The following is a 21,518-nucleotide window of genomic DNA, read 5'->3' on the forward strand; positions in this document are numbered from 1 at the left end:
GGATGGCTTTCAATGGCTGGTGGCCAATACTGTGAATAAATTACAGTTAACCAAATATTTTGTCCATTATGCAAAGAGCCAGCAATGGACATCTCCACAAAGGGAACACCTGTTGTACCTGGTTAGAAGAGTTTCTATGGGTACATATTGACCAGGTAATCTCACCACCATCACAGCAACTCAAGGTGATGGCTCAAGAAACTATTCCCATCTGTGAGCAATCTGTTTCTCTTCATCAACCGTTGTATAAAGAATTTGGATCATGCAGATGAATATATTCAACTTTTAATAGCAACAGCACCAAATCCTGAACCTTGCTCTGAAAATACTGACAATAGCAAGCACAGCAAATTGGGTTACCGGTTGAGGGGGTGAAATTCAACTCAAGCAGCAACCACAACTCTTGCCATGGCCAAAAAAGCCTGCGGTTAGCCGTCTGGGGGATTGGCACAAAAACAGTCATGCTTAACTTAAAGGCAAGGTTTAAGCATTGATGCAGGACTAAAGTGTCAATACAACACAAGAAATATCCACCAATTCAGAAAAATAGATACAATATTTATAAATTATTGGACAGGAAAACAACAAAAATCGAATCAGTAGAACTGGAGATATGCAGTTGTAAAGGTTTTGTGAAAATCAATTTCTCTACAGCAAAAAGCATCAACTGCAGTAATCTGTTATGGGACACTGGGTTCAAGTCACAAGTTCAGGCAAACTGTGATGGAATGTCGATATGCAAAGTCCTTGCACTGATGGAGCCACAAACAAGGGGCTGCAATGGCAGGTCTGGAGCAGAGATCAGTCATGCAGGGGCGTCAATGAGAAGCTGCAATGTTAGGTCCCACGTCGTCGTCGAGGAAGCCACTGGTTCTTTCGAAGACTTGCAATGAGGTGCATGGGCATCGAAGATGAGCTGCATCGCCCTGGGCTGGAGCCAATAGTAGGCTGCATTGCAATGCGTGGCAAAGCGTCAACCTCAAAGACGCCTCTTATGGCCCTGTGAATTAGAAGAAGTGGCCAACAGCCAGTGGACACTCCATGGAGTTCTGGGTCCACACAAGCAATCATACGTGCATACGTGTCCTGGTGCAACAACAGCTGGCCCTGGCAGCAAAGCAGTCCTTGGTCAGCAGGGCAGGCAGCGCAGCTGGGCAGTCCATTTTCTTGGCAGGGTCCACAGGTCCAGAATTGATCTGAAGAGTTGGTCTGAGGTCCATTTTTTATGCCGGGTGCCAGCTTTGAAGAAGGAGAAAGTTCTAGAGGTTTCTAATCTCAGACGTCCTTGGAATTTCCTAACTCCCTCCCTGTCCCCAGCCTGTCTGGGAGCACAATAGTATCAAAGCCTTTGTAAGTGTGATGAGGCAGGGGCTTTGTCATGTGCAAGTGTGGTAGGCAACAGCTCCACCGCTATCAAGTTAGAGATGGCCGAACCTGCAAACACCTGTTCACTTTGTCTCACTTTCTGGGAGCAATATGCAAAGACCAACTGCCAGAAAAACCTAGTCATGTGACACAGGCTGCAGGCCTCAAAGGTTAGGAGAAGAAATTTCAAGTTTCTAAAAGTGAAATTTTTGGAATTGTGATTTAAGAACAACTTTATCCTCAAATAGGGTTTTAAATTACAATACTTTAGATACCAAACTTGACATTCCACTTACTCACAAATTACATTTGTGACTTATTAAATTTAATTTGGTAACTCAATGTTATCCTATGAGAGAGGTAGACCTTGCAGTAGAGAAAAACAAATGTAAGAGTTTTTCACTACCAGGACATAAAAAACGTCAAAGTCCATGTCCAACTTATTAAATGCACTGCACTCTGCCCTCTGGGTTGTTTCGGCCTACCCTAGGGGGGCCTTGTATGTGCTAAAAAGAAAGGTTTAGGAGTGGCAATATTTTTATATTGCCCTGTCAAAATGGCTATTTAAAACTGTACAAAGAGGCTGCAATAGGAGGCCTGGGTACGTACGTAGGTTGCACAATCGGTGCTGCAGGTCCACTAGTAGCATTTAATTTACAGGCCCTGGGTATGAGGAGTACCACTTAACTAGAGACTTACAAGTAAATTAAAGGTGCCAATTGGGTGGATGCCAATGCTACCATGTTTAAAGGAGAGAGCACAAACATTTTTGTACTGGCTTGCACTGGAAAATTGTGGATAGTCCAAAAAGCCAACAAAAAAGGCTTAGAAAACAAGAGGGTGAATGCAAAAGGTTTAGGGATGACCCAACAGAAAGAGCACATCCAACAGTGAGTAAGCAATGCTCAACAATTGTTTCCTGTACAGAAGAAGAGGAAAGAGTAACAAACAACAAGAGACTGCTGTGAAAATCATCAAAGAGATTATTGTGTTTGTACACACTAACACCTTGGAATTCTCTCTAGGTAAACTTAATTGTCTGTGGTTTTTGATGACGGCACAACAGGTACACCGCAGGCTTTGACCGAGAATCCCGGTCATTTCCCTTGCTGAAACACTCCAGGGACCACTCGCAACAAATCGTTAGCGTATGCTTGAGGAGGGAATCCCCCTCTTACACTTATAGCACCCTAGTGATTGCGACACTTAGTCCTAAAACACTCACTTTATTGTTTTTAACCCACATTGGCACTATTTATGGTCCTGGGAAAAGCCAGCATAATCAAAGGCACTGGCTGAAACATGTCGACCGAAACTGGATGTAGGAGGTCTTAATCTTGCCACCGCAACATCCACTTGCCTTGTTTTTAACCGCTGATGGAGGCCCAGGCTATTAAAATGTAATTCACCCTCGGGTACTGGGACCACCGTCTAGCCGTTTTAACTTCACTGCACAATTCACCACACTGCACCCTCAGAAAAATACCTGCTACGCTGTAATCAGGCGTCGTAGCAAACCCGGGACACATTATGTGTCACTGGGTGGGCCCGATGATAAAGCATGCCACCAACTAGGTTAGTGGGTGAGGGCTTCATAAAAAACCTAATAGGTGGCTATTGTGGGTGGTGGACAGCAGACTGCGCAGGTGCTGGAGGAAGCTGGTGTTTGGGTGCTCACTCGGGCCACGAGAACATGCTGAACTTTGCCATTGGCGCTGGTATCTAGCTTCAGATCTTGCTCTGGCCAGTTGGCCTCTGGGGGTTTTGGCTTATATGCAACTTGAATTCCGGCCCTTGTCATGTGACCAACAGAAGGATTAGAGTTGAGCAGGGAAAAGTGGATCTTCGGCTGGAGTCTGCTAATAGGGGGGCCTAGCCGTGGGGGGAAGCCCAAAAGGCAGCGGAGGCAGCAGAGGCAGCCACTGTTAGGAAGAAAGCGGTGTGGCTTGTTGCCCTGTGCCCTTCTTTTCCCACCCGTTCGTTCCCTCTGCATCTCCACTGCAGCTGGAAAGTAGACTGGGTTATTGTGCTTACATCCCGGGGCTGGAGGATATTGTAGTCATGCTCGTATAGGGATTTGCATCTTAGTGATACGCCCATGAATCACTGACAGAATATTGAAGGTCAAATGATAGACCTACAGAAATATCGAGGCAAGAATATCAAAATCAAGAATATCGACATCCTATCTACATTATGGTAAAGACAAAAATATCAAAAAATATATATCAATGTCAAAAATATTGTTTTTTATTTAAGTTAAAATAATAATGTAAAATAATGTAAATGATACATATAATTAAAATAAACATAGTTACAAATATTTAAAAATTATAAGTAATATATAATGTAAAAATAAATGAAACATATACATGTAACTTAATTATTAATATTTTGTAAAAATTATTTTCATAACTTATACATTGTTAAAAAATATCTTATAAAATATAAATACATCTCTACACATAAAACAATAATATAAATACAAATTAAATAAATATATATAACAAATAAAAAAACATTATTTTTAATATTTTTACAATTCATTTTATACAACATTAACTAAATTAAAACAAAAAATATTAGATAGCAGATGGAATAAAATGACTATTCCAACTCCAAACAGTGCAACAGTAGGGAAAGTGTTAGATAGCGTAAGGATAAACATTACTATTCCAACTCCAAAGAGTGGAACAGTAGAGAACGTGTTGGATAGCATAGGGGTAAAAGTTACTAATCCCACTCCAATGAGTGCAACAGTAGGGAAAGTGTTGGATAGCGTAGGTGTTAAAATTACTATATTGATAGCGACCGTTAACCATGTTCCAGGAAGGTCGCTACCCATTCCGCACAGCTCCACCTGTTGCGCCTGTGTCCCTACTCCTGGATCTCGCTGCTGCTGCGAGTTCGAGGCCCTCCTCCACCCGCTGGCTCCTGCCTGCTCCTCATCCCTAGTGGCCCAGAGGTGAGCTGTAAGTATCTGTGTGCCCGCCCTCTTCCTTTTTTGTATTGTAATCTATTTGTGCTACTGTATTACACTGTTGTATTCTGTTACTATTGTTGTATCACTGCTGTAGTCTGTTTTTATGTTATTGTACCCCTTCTTGTATTTAGTTTTTTGCCCGTTTCCCCCCTTAGTCTTTCCTAGCGGTTCAGCCTTCTCCTCTCCCATCACTGTGTCCCCTGCGGCCCTGCCCCCTCACTCGCTCAATAGCTACTGCCTCCCAGCTGCTCCTCCCTCCCACTTCCCCTTCTGATGGTGGCCGAAATGCGGTCGCGCTGCGGATGCGTTGAAGGCACGCCAAAGGCAAGCCCATCTGCGCCTGGACCCTGCCCAGTGCCAGACCCCCTGGCTCCTGTGAACACCACGCAGCACGCCACCACTACAATGCCAGCACCCTCCACGCACTCAACGCCGGACGATCAAACACCTGCTTCTGGGCCACCCCGAAGCGCACCCAAGGACCCTTCTCCTGCTGGAGCTGCAGCTTTACCAGCCTCAAAGCCGCCACCTTGCCCACCGGGGTGGGACGCAACCAACCAGATACATACTACTCAACACCCACTCTGCCCGCAAGCGCGCCATCGAACTCAGGGACTTACTCAACTCTTCATCCCAGGACGTCGACTTCCTGATGGAGACCTGTATGAAACCCTCCTCGCACCTGACATCGCAATAGCCATCCCGGACAGCTACAAAATCACCGGCAGAGACCGCACCCATGGAGCAGGAGGAGGAATCACCATCGACCACAGAAACACCCTCAGAATCTCGACCAGCACCAACGGCACCTTCAGCGCTGCCGAACACCTGCAATTCCAGATCCACATCAACGTAACACCACCCTCAGAGGAACCCTTATCTACAGACGCTCTGAACCCCGGCCACAGTTCAGCGACTCCATTGCTGAATTCATCAGCATGCACGCCCTTACATCCACAGACTACATCCTCCTTGGAGACCTGAACTTCCACCTCGAGGACACCAACAACAGCAACTCCACCATTCCTGCTCAACAACCTCCTCAACTTCGGAATCAAACAGCTCATCACGACTCCCACCACTCCGCCCCACACACGCTTGACCCCATCTTCTCCGCCAGCAACCACGTCACCTTCAGCCTCACCACCAAACTCCACTGGACCAACCACTGCTGCATTCACTTCACCTTTGAGAAACCCACCACGCACCACCACACACAACGGGCCCCCCGCTGCAGGTGGATCAAAATCACCCAAAACCAGTTTATCACCACCCTTCCCTGAAACCCACCAACTGACACCACCAACAGTGACCCTGCCGCCCGCAACCTCAGACAATGGATCGACGACTGCCCCAACACTCTCGCCCCGATCAAGAAACCCTCAAACAGACGCACTAACAGAAAAGCCAGCCGGTTCACCTCAGAGCTCCAGGCATCCAAGCAGACCTGTCGAAGGCTCAAGAAGAAGTGGGACCACGAACAGACTCCAGACACCACAAACTCAACTGAACTGCCAAATGGATCTCTTTAAAGGAACGCATCAACAACAACCCACACAACAGCAAAGAGCTCTTCAACATGGTGAAGGAACTCTCCAACCCTAGCTCCAACTCCAACAACATCCTGCCATCACAAGACCTCTGCGACTCCCTAGCCACCTTCTTCCACCTCAAGGTCACAGACAACCACAACAGCTTCAACAACCAGAGCCCCCGACAGCCATTGACACCTCAGACTCACTGCTCCTAGCCACACCAACCCCTTGCTCTCCTGGACCCACATCAATGACGATGACACCATCAAAATCATGAACACCATCCACTCCGGCTCACTGTCAAACCCCTGCCCCACCACATCTTCAACAAAGCAAGCGCCACCATCGCACCCCATCTCGGCAAGATCATCAACAACTCTATCGAGGCAACCACCTTCCCGGAGACCTGGAAGCACGCCGAGATCAACGCCTTACTCAAGAAACCCAGTGCGGGCCCTAGGGACCTTAAGAAGTTCTGGCTCATCTCCCTACTCCTGTTCCCAGCGAAAGTCATCGAGAAGATTGTCAACAGGCAACTGACCTCCTTCCTCAAAGAGAACAACATCCTAGACCCGTCCCAATCCGGATTCCGCAGCAACCACAGCACCAAAGCAGCCCTCATTGCTGCCACCGACGACATCAGGACCCTGCTGGACAATGGAGAAACTGCAATCCTCATCCTCCTGGACCTTTCAGCCACCTTCGACACCGTCTGCCACCGTACCCTTTGCAGACGCCGCCACAACGTAGGGATCCGCGAGAAAGCCCTGGACTGGACCACCTCCTTCCTCACCGGCAGAACACAGAGTGTCCGCCTCTCTCCATTTCGATCTAAAGACACCAAGATTCCGCAGCAACCACAGCACCAAAGCAGCCCTCATTGCTGCCACCGACGACATCAGGACCCTGCTGGACAATGGAGAAACTGCAATCCTCATCCTCCTGGACCTTTCAGCCACCTTCGACACCGTCTGCCACCGTACCCTTTGCAGACGCCGCCACAACGTAGGGATCCGCGAGAAAGCCCTGGACTGGACCACCTCCTTCCTCACCGGCAGAACGTAGGGATCCGCGAGAAAGCCCTGGACTGGACCACCTCCTTCCTCACCGGCAGAACACAGAGTGTCCGCCTCTCTCCATTTCGATCTAAAGACACCAAGATCATCTGGGGCGTATCCCAAGGATCGTCCCTCAGCCCGATACTCTTCAACGTCTTCATGGCACCGCTCACCAACATCGTCCGATTGCACAACCTCAACATCATTTCATATGCCGATGACACACAGCTGATCCTCTCCCTCACCAAGGCACCTACCACCACCAAAACCTACCTCCACAAAGGAATGAAGGCCATTGCCGAATGGATGGATAACAGCTACCTGAAACTGTTATCGGATGAGACGGAGGTTCTCATCCTCGGCTCCACTGCCTCCTCCTGGGATGACTCCTGGTGGCCAGCCACGCTGGGAGCTGCACCGACGCCCACCAACAACGCAAGCCATCTGGGGTTCATCCTGGACTCATCTCTGTCAATGACCCGGCAAGTCAACGCTGTCTCCTCCTCCTGCTTCAACACCCTCCGCATGCTCTGCAAGATCTACAGATGGATCCCCACCAGAACCAGAAGGACGATCACCCAGGCCCTCGTCAGCATCAGACTGGACTACAGCAACACCCTCTACATGGGAACCTCGGCTAAACTCTAGAAACAACGTATAAAGAACGCCTCTGCAAGCCTCATCCTTGACATTCCCCTGCCACAGCCACATCACATCCCACCTGAGAGACCTGCACTGGCACCCCGTCAACAAAACGGTCACCTTCAAGCTACTCAGCCATGCTCACAAAGCACTTCACAACACCGGACCAGCATACCTAAATGAATGACTCACCTTCTACACCCTGAACCGAAAGCTTTGGTCCTCTGACCTTGCCCTTGCCATTGTCCCCCGCATCCAACGAGCAACCTCTGGTGGGATATCTTTCTCCCACATCACCGCCAATATAGGGAAAACCCTCCCCATCTACCTGTGGCAGACCCAGGACCTGCTGAACTTCAGGAGACTCCTCAAGACCTGGCTGTTTGAGCAGTAGCAGCACCACCCAAGGGTCTTGAGAGCCTCACTGGTGAGTAGTGCGCTCTACAAATGCATTGATTGATTGATTGAATGATTGATTACATTGATTTATTGATTGCTAGAGTTGGGGTAAAAATTACGATTCCCACTCCAGTGAGTGCAACAGTAGGGAAAATGTTGGATAGAATAAAGGTTAAAAATACTATTCCCACTCCAGGGAGTGCAGCAGTAGGGAAAGTGTTGAATAGCGTAATGGGTTAAAATTACTATTCCCACTCCAGTGAGTGCAACAGTAGGGAAAGTGTTTGATAGCGTAGGGGTACAAATTACTATTTCCACTCCAGTGAGTGCAACAGTAGGGAAAGTGTTGGATAGGGCAGGGGTTAAAATTACTATTCCCACAACAGGGAGTGCAACAGTAGGGAAAATGTTGGATAGCGTAGGTGTTAAAATTACTATTCCCACTCAAGTTAGTGCAACAGTAGGGAACGTGTTGGATAGCGAAGGAGTAAAAATGACTATTCCCACTCCAGTGAGTGCAACAGTAGGAAAAGTGTTGGATAGCGTGGGGGTTAAAATTACTAACCCCACTCCAGGGAGTGCAACAGTAGGGAAAGTATTGGATAGCGGAGGGGGGGGTAAAAATTACCATTCCCACTCCAGTGAGTGCACCAGTAGGGACAGTGTTGGATAGGGTAGGGGTTAAAATTACGATTTCCACTCCAGGGAGTGCAACAGTAGGAAAAGTGTTTGATAGCATAGGGGTTAAAATTACTTTTCCCACTCCATGGAGAGCAACAGTAGAGAAAGTGTTGCATAGTGTAGGGGAAAAACGTCCTATTCCCACTGCAGTGAGTGCATCAGTAGGGAAAGTATTGGATAGCATTGGGGTAAAAATTACTATTCCCACTCCATTGATTGCAACAGTAGGTAAAGTGTTGGATAGCGTAGGGGTAAAAATTACTATTTCCACTCCAGTGAGTGCAACAGTAGGGAAAGTGTTGGATAGCGTAGGGGTTCAAATTACTATTCCAACTCCAATGAGTGTAACAGTGTGGAAAATGTAGGATAGCGTAGGAGATAAATTAACATACCTATCAATTAAATAATTTTTGAAAAGTAAATAACATTAATAATTAATTAACAAAAAATGAATATTAAAGACCAATAAAATTAAATTGATATTTACTTAAATAACATTAAATCACTTCCCACCCTATTTCTCCATAAACACACAACCTGCTACACATAGCAATAACACAATTAATGTAATTATCAATTAATACAAAGTAATTACCAATGAAAAATTCACCAACATAAAATTAATAATCAATACCAATTAATAAACATTAATACCTACTTAATTATAATACATTATTTCCCACCCTATTCCCCTATAAACCCACAACCCTCTACACATAAAAAATAACACACATAATATAATTATCATTTAATAAATTAATAAAAATTAATTACCAATTAATAATGAATTAACAATGAATTAATTAACAATAATAACAATAACAATATTACAAAATAAAAAAATAGTTTTAATAATATAATGATACATTAATCAATTAATAAAAAAATAATTACCAATTATTAATTAATTAATAATAAATTAACAGTCAGTAACAATAAATAAAAATATATTAAATAATTAATTATAATTAAATTAATTCCCACCCTATTTCCCTATTAACCCACAACCCGCCCTGATACTAAAATGCAAAATTTACATTAAAAAATTACTAATTTCTAAACATGTAATACATATATTTAAAATTAATAAAAATAAAGTACAACATTTTTTAAACATACATATAAAATACATACTAAAATACATGACGCTAATATAAATATCGATATTATTAACTATATTTTTGCTAACGATATTACTTACTTCAATATTACCTATTCGATATAAAAAAATGATATTACTTACCTTAAGGCTGATATTCTGGTCACAGATATTCTTGACATAGATATTCTGTCCCTACGATATTAAAAAATCGATATTAGTGAAGGTTGATATAAAAAAAATCAAAATTTTGACTGCGCACCGCCCTTGAGATCAGGGGAGGTTGCAAGTAGTAGCATCCTAAATAGAAAAGGACGGGGCTGGGTGCCCCATGTCTGTTTAATAGCCAAGGTCATAAGTTCAAAAATGACCCGAGGAGCCAGCTCCTCAGAATATAAGAAGAAGGCCTGAACTAAAGGCATCTGAGGCACTTGAGGCGCACGATGACCGCAAAGAAGCTGAGATCTGCCTGCCTACTCTTGGGAAGGGCAAGCACTAAAACCAGATCCAACCTGTTGTGGATCAGAGACCCATTAGTAAGCATGGGCGAAAAATCCGTTATGCTCGCGGATTTTGCGGACTTTCTGTAAATTCGCAATCCGCGAGATTCGCGAACTTCCCGCAAAATCCGCAAATTCGCACGCAGCGGATTTTTTTTCTTTGCGGTGTAAGTTCGCAATTGCGAACATGTAGGTGCGGCGGGCAGCAACAATCTCGCACTCGCGAAATTACAAAAATTGCAATTCCGCACAAGAAATCTACTAGCAAGCAGCATAGACCTTCTGAAAATGATTATTTTTATCAGAATAACTCCTCAGGTTGACATTTGCCTGCACTTTTTTAGATTTGAGGCCTTTTGATTTTCTTTGGATAACTTTTGGATTAGAAATCAACTTTCTCATATAAGCTTGGTGGGGCATTAAAGTTGCTGTAATGCTGCTCTGCAGAAAAACGAGTTTTGCAAAAGTGAAAGCAGGTTCAAAAGTTCAAACTCATCATTAGTAACCGTTCCCTGTAGTGCTTCCTGACAAGGGCCCCTCCAGAGTTAAGTTGCTAGTTGCAACAATTGTATGACCCTGCTCTGACCCTCACAGCAGCCTCATAGAATAGCTACAAGTAGGCCACAAAGGTCCTGGAAAAAAAAATTGCACTGCAACAGAAAGCAAATTACAGATAAGGATGCAGGTGACAGACTGGAATTTTAAAACAGTGACACATTAATAAATCAACCCCAAATTAATTCATGTCAGTTGAAGCAGGCAGGTGTGCTTGCTTTTTCCCCCCATATTCTACAGTGATGATGAACCAGAGGGTGGCATAAGGCATTGATGTACCAGAGGGTGGCATGGGTAAAACAGAGGGTGGCAGGGGTGAAAGAGAGGGTGCTGGGAACCTATGATGATGAACCAGACGTAGAAACAACATAATCGTGACCGTTGCGAGCCGACATGTAAGTTCGCGATTGCGAACTGTTACAAAACCCTCGCGAACTGTCCGAAATCCTTGCGAACTGGCAGAAATCCTTGCGAACACAAAAAAAAAAAAATCCGCAAATTCGCGAGAATTCGCGGATTTTGAGGATTGCGAATTCGCAAATTCGCAAAATTCGCGAACGCCAGATTCGCAAAATTCGCCCATGCTTACCCATTAGTCACAGAGTTGAAGGCTAAGAATCACATCTTCACCCAATGGGAAAAGGAGGAGTTAACGCAGGAGGATTAGAAAACAAACGCAAACTCCTATGGGGGTGTCAAATTGCATTTGCAATTTTAATTGCATTAATGTAGTGCTAACTACCCCTCAAGAGGCATCGAAGCGCATGTTGGCGAGTAGCATGCTACTCCGGAACCCAAAAGGATTAGTTGTGAATTAGTGTAGGGAGAAATGAAATTAATTTTAGCGCTAGACGTGTGAGTATATTGTTTGGATTGAAATAGGATATTGGAGGGATTGAAGAGGGAAACGTTTGCATTTATAGAACGTTTTCTACCCCTGATAATGTGCCATAGCGCTTTTCCGCGGGTACCACACTACTACGAAACCCACACAGGATTAGTGGGGAATTATTATAGGGAAATATGAAAATAATTTCAGCGGTGGACATATGAGTCTATTAGTTGGATTGAAAATTATATTGGAGGGATAGAACAGGGAAGGGTTTAGAAAGTGGTAGGAGGAGGTTTGGGGAAAGTAAAGGGGAGGTGCAGGGAGTAAGAGTCAGAGAAAGGGTTTAAAAAGGTGTGTTTGGGAGATCTGAATAGTGAAAGAGGTTTGAGATGATGCAGGGAGGGGTAGAGGAGGGAAGAGTCTAGAAAGGGTTATCTTGGGAATCATAGTAGTAGAATGATATTTGGAATTAGTTAGTGAGTGGAGGTAGAGGATAGATTGAGAGGTAAGGGTGGAAATAGGGTTGTGAATTGGGGAGAGGTTTGGAATGAGTCAGACAGTGGAGGTAGTAAGTAAGTACATGGATGGTATATATGTATGAAGAAAGGTAATATATGTTGATGAAATTGTATAAATCAAGGAGGGAATAGTAGCTTGTTATGGTTCAGTACCCGTACTCCTTGTGCTGAACACAAATCCAAAAGCAGGGGTAACTATTCTAAAGCTAGGCGCATAAAGTCACCTGCAGATAGACCAATAAAAAAGGGAATGGGGCAGACCTAGGTGTAGAACTCTCTGTCTAGAGGCAAACGCTAGTCTTTTCTCATGATACCCTCATAGACCCCGAAGAATGCCATGCTTCATCATCGGGCAGTTGCTCCTCGTCAGGCCGGTGCTGCAATGCCCTACAGGTCCCCCGAAGGGTCACTTTAGTGGAGATCTTTTGCATAGACTGCCGTTAGATGATTGTGGGTGTGTGAAAAAGAGGGTCCTCTGTGAGAAGTGAGTAGGTGCGCGAAGGATAAAACTGACTAAGGGATACCAAAAGTCAGTGAAGTTTAATGCGATGGCTCCCTTGCCAGATTAAAATACCCCGAAGGTCATGAGTTAATAAAAACGGTGCAAGGAGCCCTAGTAACAATAGGTCATGGATCAACATGTTTCACGCCTGATCGGTCATCAAGATCCATGGCACTTCATCAGGACTGGGTGTAGTGAATAAAAACATGAGAAGTGGGGTCAACATCCCTACTCAATCAGGGCGGGCAAAACCTGTGTGTAGCTACGATGTAGCTCAAACTGAATAGTTTAGCCGCTCCTGTAGCACTCCTGGATAACTCCTGGTACAGAGCGTTTACACGCACAAACTAGCCTATGGAACATCTCTTTACCTTCTAGTAGGTTGCGACAGGACTGGCTAAACTATTTAGTTTGAGCTACATCGTAGCTACACACAGGTTTTGCCCGCCCTGATCAAGTAGGGTTCTTGACCCCACTTCTTACGTTTTTATTCACTACACCTGGTCCTGATGAAGTGCCATGGATCTTTAGGGTGGCCTGTGTATGAGTTTGGGAGGTGGTGCAGCATGTGGGTCATTTTGTAAAGTTCTATTTTGTCCAATGGATGAGAGGCAGTTAAAAGAGAGTTGCTGTATTGCTATAATTTTGTTATGTGTCGGGGGAGAAAGAAACCTTGGCAGTGGAGTTGGTTTAGGGTGTGCATTAATTGTGTAGTCAGAAGGGTGGGAGTGGTTGTATGCTTCCAGTTTATGAAGGAAAGTATTATGAAGTAGTGTGTGTGAGAAGTTGGTGTGCTGATGTGTGTGTTATGTTTTCTTTTTGAAGAGTAATGAGACGAGGTGATGTATTTGTCTTCTTGGTATGTAAAGTATTGCTGGTGAGTGGAAGCTGCAAGGTAAAGCGGGTGGTGATGTGTTTTGAAAAAGAGTGTATGTGGTGTGTGAGAGGGGATGAACAAGAGTTAAGAGTGTTTGTGTTAAATTTGATTGCTAAAAGAGGTACTATGTGTGGTGCAGTACAGTGTAAGGGTTGTGTGGTTGTGTTTTTTTGATAAAAAGAAGATAAATTGATTGGTGGTTGAAAAGATAGAAACCTGGGTTTCGGTTTGTTGGTGACAGAAAGAGGTCTGTAAGGAGTTATTAGAGCAGGAAGTGTGTATATGGATGGGATATAGTTATGTATGGCATGGATGTGAGTTGTGTTGGCGAGGAGTGGATTAGTTAGTGGTAAGAGATAGGGTTGCATTTTATGTGTGAGTGAAGGTGCCATTGTGTGGTACTTGGAGTAGAAGGGCATTTAGGTGTGGTTTGTAGGGTTTTGAAGTGGGGGTTGAGACATTGAAATGTGTCTATTGAAATCGAGCTATGCAGCCTAAAAGCCCAGGTAGGACAAGATCTGAGGGGGTTATTTTAGCCACAAAATACCCTGATTAGGCCATGTGTGGTGTGGCCCGGAAAGAGGGTAGAGGCTTGAGACAATGAACAGGTTTAATACTGGGGTGCAGGAACTTCAGTGAAAACAAAAGAATGGTCATGGATGTGCTTTCCCCTTCTGTTTGCCCACCCTCTGATCATGCAGGGTGTGCTCCATTCATCTAGTAATAAAGGGCCTGTGGATTATCCACTGCACTCCATTTCCCTTTTCTAACACGTGTCCTTTAATACTCCTGATCCCACCCAAGTGTCTCCAGGATAGCCTTTTTTATGTTTTCATATGATGTGACGCCAGCGGGATTGGCTACCTGGTAGGGTACCTGTAATTCCCCTGATGGCAGAGGAGCAATATATTGGCCCTATCTTCCCAGGGTCCACCCGGGAAACCTAGAAAAAATACCAAAGCTCCTATTATATTTAGATACAGTGACAACAACATCCATACCAGACACGTCACTGTATAGGCAAAGCTGCCATTAATTTCCAGTAGGAAACAATTTACAAAATACAGGGAGGCCTTTTAATTTGACAAACTCGTGTGGGTGCCTAAGAGAACCCTTTTTATTATTCAAAATGGTAATCATTTGCAGATACCGAGAGGTAATTTAAGGTGCATTTTCACATGCTGTTTCGAGAGAAGGTTGGCATTGATGTATATTTATCTTTAAAATGTAATTCTTGAGGCTATTCCTGAAGAGACAGAACTCTAGGGTCCGATAAAAACACATTTTCACTGATTCAGGACACTTTGCACAAGACAACTGCTGCCAAAACATTGTACAAAAAAAATTCTGGTCAATGTTGTTGTTTTTATAGAAGTTGATAAGGGGAGTTGCCTATGCTTGGACCACTGCAGGAGTTTGTTTCTTCAATGTACAGTCAATGCAAATGTTGCTTTTGCACTGGACTGTCAGTGACAATGTTTTTACACTGCTCTTTCTGTGTAAACGTTGTTTTTGCTCTAGATCAGCAGTGAAAATAAATGTTTTACACTGGTGTTTCTGTGTAAATGTCTCTTTAGGACTGTCAGTACTAAATTTGTTTTTGCAATGGACTGCAAGTGCAGATGTTTTTACACTGGTCTTCATGTTTGAACTTTTTTGTAGTGGACTGTCAGTGCACAAGTTGATTTTGCACTGACAGTCAGTGCAAATGTTGTTTTAGCACTCAACTGTCGAATACAAGTTGTTTTTGTACTGGCCTGTCCATGTAAATGTTGTTTATACACTGGTCTTCCTGTGTAAACGTTGTTTTTGGACTAGATCGACAGTGAAAATAAATGTTTTCACATAGGTGTTTCTGTGTAAATGTCGTTTTAGTACTGAACCGCCAATGCAAATGTTGCTTTAGCACTGGACTGTCAGTACTTAAGTTGTTTTTGCAATGGACTGCCAGTGCAGATGTTTTTACACGGGTCTCCATGTTTGAACGTTTTTGTAGTGGACTGCCAGTGCACAAGTTGATTTTGCACTGGACAGTCACTGCAAATGTTGTGTTAGCGCTGGACTGTCACATACAAGTTGTTTTTGTACTGGACTGTCCATGCAAATGTTTTTTTTTACACTGGTCTTCCTGTGTAAACGTTGTTTTAGTACTAGACTGTCAGGCACAAGTTGTTTTGCAGTGGACTGTCAGTAAACATTTTGTTTTATGCATCTTTCTTTCTGTGTCAAAGTACATCTGACTTTTAGCAGTGCCAGTGGAGGATGTGGCTGGAGTCAATAGAGTAAGTGGGTGCAGCCAGTGGAGGAAGTGGGTGGAGCCGGGGAAAAGTATGTGTGTCCTCCGACAAACACCTGAGCACCGGACTTCATATTTTACAAATTAAGCACTGCCCGGAGGTCATGTGGAGGCGTGCGGGAGTCTGAGCTACCACCCAACGCATTTGACCGTCACATCACCCCACCCACAAGTCCATGTCCCCCCAAAAAAACAGTAATGTAGACTTATTACATTATTTATGGCTCTCCGTTACTTACCGTAACTGCCTTTGTGGCGGTGGGCAGCCGAGTACAAGACCTTGCCTGCCTTTATTTTCTATAGGCGCATAGGCCAGTCTGCTGCTGCATCTGCTGCCTGCACTACGTTGTCGTTGGGGCTGGGCGGGCTAAACACTGTCCTCAACCCAGAACTGCTTCAACTGCTAATGACTCTTGGCTTGAACCGGTGCGTACGGGGGTGCCGGGGCTGGCATTTTGAAAACAATCTAGGCATGCTGCCTGCTGCACAGCCCTACTCCCACAGGACCTAAAGAAAGCCATTTGCCTATTTAGTATTTCAAAATGCGCATCGTAGGTGCGCTTCGTGACTTTCACTCACAAGCTAATCTGATCTGCATATTAGATTCATTATGAGTCGGACAGTCTGGATGTGATGCGCCGAGTCAGTAATTTAATGTTACATTTTGTCTATGGCTACCAGCTACGTGAACGCCAAATTCACATTGCCATATGATATGATGTGCAGCCAGTGCTATAAATGGAAAAAGAGAAGTGCCGGTACTCACCAAATTTATTGGGAGGGGTGTGTCTGGGGGCGTGGCTTCTAAGCAGCCTTGTAAACTATCATTATTTTCTTCTTCAATGTAAAGTGAACCAGGGTTCTTTGTCATGTTCTGCTCATAGCTGCATTGTGTAATTGGTGTTTGTTGTAATTACATAAGCGTGAACTTAGCCCGAGGGCATTAACGAAGCTGAAGTTTTAGGCGAAAGCAGACTTTTTTTATGGCGCAAGAAGATTTAAGTAATTTGCCCATGATCACACGATGTTGAGCCCACACTGGGATTTCACCTCTGCCATGAAAACAAAAAGTATGCGTTCATGTGTGCTTCTCATGTAAAGCACTGTAATGCCCTCCTGCCAAAAATGAACCAATGTGCCCCGCACAACACGAGCCGAACTTGGCCGAAGGGCGTTAGGCACTCTGACAGACAATGGCAAGTGTATTCTAATTTCCAGTGCTGCAACCTTTCCCTATAACTGACAACGAGACAGTTCTAAAGTCGAGAGCTCTAGCTGTCAAATCTTCCTGTCCTGTTGCGCTATCAGGGTGTGAGCAGGGCCGGTCTGTAGCGTGGGCGGGCTGGGCACAGACCCAGGCCGCCAGTATTCCGAGGGGCTCATGGAGCTGTGCACATTAAGGCAATTCCAGCAGCAGAACCCCTGCCAGCTTGCAAATGCCTTGTTCATGTTCCTGCCTCTGTCTGACTTGCCAGAGTTGTTTTAATCATTTTTTTAATCAGGCTTTTGGGCAATGCTTTAACACCTCATTGCCACTTTCTTTTTGCTCCTTTCACCGTCTCACCCCTGCTGACACACACACCAACAGACCCATCACTGTGAGGCAGCTAAGCTATCAGTGTTTTAGGTGAGCTGGGGGAGGTCCCGAGGCGTTTGGGTTCAGGGCCAGTCACTGCTCATCCAGTGAATGGCCATTCAACTCAACAAAAAGGACCCCCTGCTGCCTCATTTCAGTCTCTAGCATCAGCAAGGGCGTCAAATTTCTCTCAGCCCAAGGCGCTAGCTTAACAAATGCCGGCTCTGAGTGCAGGGCTGCAACCTCAACCTAGCGCCGGAATACACGGCATTAACTGTCACGCGCCCCCATAACCCAGAGACTGGGAGTACCGGTACTCTCTTAACACAAAGGAGAAGTCCAGGTACTCAATGGGAGAGCACGGAGAAGTGCCGGTACTCAGTACCGGTGGGTACCGGCCCATTTAAAGCACTGTGTGCAGCGTTGCAGACTGTGGTTTAATGTAGACCCGGCCCCGATAAATAAGTGCCGGTGCTAAGCACCGGAAAGCATCAACACAAATTAAGCACTGCTATTAAATGTATTTTTAGATGGCCCACAACTGGTAAACAGTGGTATGAATGGTTTCCAAAAAGACTTGCTGGTCCAGTATGAAGTCAAAGAAATACTAGATTTACTGAAAACTCTTTAGGACATTCAGTATTGGAAAACTCTGTGAGGAGTGGAGTAAACATTAGTCATTGTAAACTATTACTAGCCACATTCATTCTCGGAATTATAATGTAAATGTTCAGTTGTTTTTGTCCACATACTGGCCAACTACAGCTAGATGTTGTTAGTTTGAATAGTTTGGGACCAATATTATGTGTAGAGGATACATTCATGCAAAGCACCAATGAATATGCTGTCCAAAGTTTGACGTTTCTCACCCATAAAACTATGAGTGTTTTGATAGGCATAATGTCTTGATGAAGTGATTATACATGATATAATATGTATTTCGGGATACATATAGTTATTTACTTTCCCCTTGGTCAGAATAAAGTTTAATTAATTATTATTCACCTTTGGCAAGAAACCTGACTGTTGTGTGCGTCCACCTTACAGTGCGATCTAGGGTCTAATTCACAACACCCCAACTTACCTTATTTGTGAACACAATGCTCACTCACAGCCCTTGTGATCCATTATGGATCCCCCAAGCTCCTTTACCAGCCCCCAAGCTCCTTTAACAGCTGCTTGAAGTTAATGGTAAAATGGGTTCACAAAAGTTCTTCTAGCCTTCAGGAAGGGCTTAAAGCCCCATGTGCCAAATTTACGCTGCCGTTGTGTCACTTTTGTGATGCAGCAGCGGCGTAAACCATGTGCCACGTTGTACCTTATTTACAACGTGATGCGTCTAGGCAGATGCGTCACGTTGTTAAGCCCTGTGCCACATGAAACCTGTGTTAGGTTTTATGTGGGCGTTCTGGCGCAGGGTGGGCGTTTCGTCCCAGGAACACCTCGTAAAAGTGAAGCAGTTAAATCTACAAGACTTCACTGAGTTACTTCTACATACATGCTGCATCAATACCCTATGCCTGCTTGAAGCAGGTGTAAGGAGTGACACAGCATGTTAGGCATAGGGCGCCCCTGAGCATTGCTGGAGCCGCATCGCTCTTGCGACATGACTCGATCAATGGGCCGCCCTTACTCCACAGGATGCAACACGCATCGCCCTATCCTTGTGCCATGGTGTGCCGCATTGTAAATGCGACGCATTCGTGGGGGCGCAGGAAGGGAATTGTGTGTCTCATCTTTTCTTGCGTGTCCTTGCTGATTTGCAGAGATGTGCCAGAATTCGTAAATCTGCCCCGGAGCTTTTTGCTGAATAGACCTCATCTCCTCCATGCTCTTGCCTTCAGGATAAGTGATTAGCGCCAGGACACCCACGGGTAACCGCTGCACTTTAAAAAATACGATTAACAAAATAACAAAAGGGCTAATTTTAAGGCCCACGATGGGGATCAGGATGGGATTTTTGACCTGGTAAAACTAGCTCCTCATTTTATTCCCCGTTCCAAAGTAAGTAACTTGAAGTAACAAGATTTAGGTGTGGGATACTGATTGGACTCAAAACTCCCCACCCCCCATTTTATACCCCCACAATCTAAATCTGGGCTTCTAATTATAAGGCCCTAACAGTCTGCATCTAAAGTTCTTAATAATATTATAGCTTAAATTTAGTAATGCATATTTCAAACTGGTTGGATTCTCAAACCATCAGAGAAGCCAAGAGTTGTAGTTGCGTGAATTATCAGATAAATCCAATTTACTTCAATACCTGCTTCTCGCAAATGTACAACTATAATGATTACCTATTTCCCTTTTTCTTCTCAATAATACATTGCTTTCTGGTGAAAGTTTTTCAAGTTCATCCTCAACATTCATGTCAGGATTGATAAGCCGTGTGTGAAAGTCTTGACATTCTTCAGCTGTCAGCAAAGTAGAGATCCTTAACATCATGTGGGGGCCAATATTGTCTGCAACTGTGAAAAGCAAGAACACGTGTGAAAGAGAATTAGTTAAATTCTTGTTTTTAACAACGTAGCATTCCAACTAGCAAAGAGAGGACAAGAAGATTGGGCAGTAGCTCTAAATCTTGCAAGTAAAGGGATCTTGCTCTATAGCAAAATAAAAATGCAAAACACATCTGTCCTGCCTAATATGAAGGGTATGCAAATGGTTGCATTTATTTGTTTTGAAGAAACGAAAGAAGATATTACTTACATATTGGCAGTGTTATTGTCCTGACATGTTTGACTTTTCCTGGGTTTTCCCATCAAACTAAAACAACTATATCAAACAAAGAACACTTGATGGCTATATTTAGTTGAGGTAACAGTTATTTTTCTGGAAACATTGAAATTATGACTTTGTGTATTTATTAATGGAAATTGCTGTGCACAAAAAAACATGGAACCTTAAAAAGTTGAGGAGCTCATATAAAACTTGCTTCATTATTTCATATGATACTGGTGTTTAAATATTTTAAATATTCATTGCAATAAAACTCTACTAGATAGTAGGATTAATAAATGGTCAAAATATTGTTTTTAGCTTAGTGATTTCTTCTGTCAATAACTTTCCATAGAGCTACTTTATCATTATAATTCGGATAATGTCTTCCGTATAGGAAACAATTAGCTGGATAGCCTATTTTTTTCTAATAGGAATAGAATATGAGCCAAAGGTATCTGTCTGAAAAAGGATACATTATGTCGGAGGTAGTAGCCCCACCAACTTTATAAAAGGTGGAAACATCTGTGGAATGATGTAATGTATTTGCTTTGCTGGAGGAATTAATATCCTGCTCTCCACTAGCACACACAAGACGAAAACTGCAGTCTAAGGGTCAGTTGACTAGCATCCTGGTTCTGCCTCAGGGACACAAAAGGCTGAAAAAAGGGTCCCATCCTTTGAGATAGAATTGGCTGCTTAGTTGGCCCTGGACCTGGCAGAAGAGAGGCCTGACCCATAGATAACAGTCCTTAGAATCTAGAAGCTAGAGGAGAGTCCCAGCATCTAGAAATATTACGCTTATTCATTTTGCAGACGTCTGGAGAACTTGGACAATGCACCAAAGTTTCCTGAGAAAAGGAAAGACCTGGACTGCTCTAGAATGTAGGCTTGCCCCAGTCAGAGCTTTTACCACTGGGATTAAAGGCTATCATTATTTTCCAAGGAGAAATATTACGCCCTGTGTGTTGTCTTCAGCTACAACCTGTCTCCACCCCCATTCCTCCCCTAACTCCCTCTCATGTCTTTTCTCTCTTTCCAGGGCATCTTCAAGATTGCAGACATGCATCCGGGATCCCAGCTTATGCTATACTGCAAATATTTGTGTATATCTTCACCCACCCTCACACATCACACCTCCTTCACTTTCTTCCATGGAAGAAATATATCTTGTGGGTATCTAGATAAAAAAGTCTGCATCAGTTTGGTCTTTCCCTTGTAGATGACTAAACTAAAGGGTTGCAATGTTAGGAGTTTAACTAGAGGGCAGTATGAATTTACTGCCTTCTAGTTATAATACCTAATATATTCGAAGGCCCATTTCATCTCCAGGAATTGCTTCTTGATTATGGAATAGTTGCGTACTTTTGGGGGAATAGTTT

General features: G+C 44.0%; 1 protein-coding gene across 1 annotated transcript in view; it reads right to left on the reverse strand.

Moving 5' to 3' along the window:
- Nucleotides 1-19,870, reverse strand: part of TMDD1 (transmembrane and death domain 1) — a 203,068-nt gene extending 183,198 nt beyond the window's left edge. The window contains exon 1 of the mRNA XM_086920369.1: nucleotides 19,716-19,870. Coding sequence (XP_086776495.1) covers nucleotides 19,716-19,863 — 148 coding nt within the window. The 5' untranslated portion in view covers nucleotides 19,864-19,870. The remainder of the gene's footprint in view (nucleotides 1-19,715) is intronic.
- Between the last annotated feature and the right edge of the window lie 1,648 nt (nucleotides 19,871-21,518).

Source organism: Lissotriton vulgaris, chromosome 5 (genome assembly GCF_964263255.1).
Source record: "Lissotriton vulgaris chromosome 5, aLisVul1.2, whole genome shotgun sequence".
Lineage (NCBI taxonomy): Eukaryota > Metazoa > Chordata > Amphibia > Caudata > Salamandridae > Lissotriton > Lissotriton vulgaris.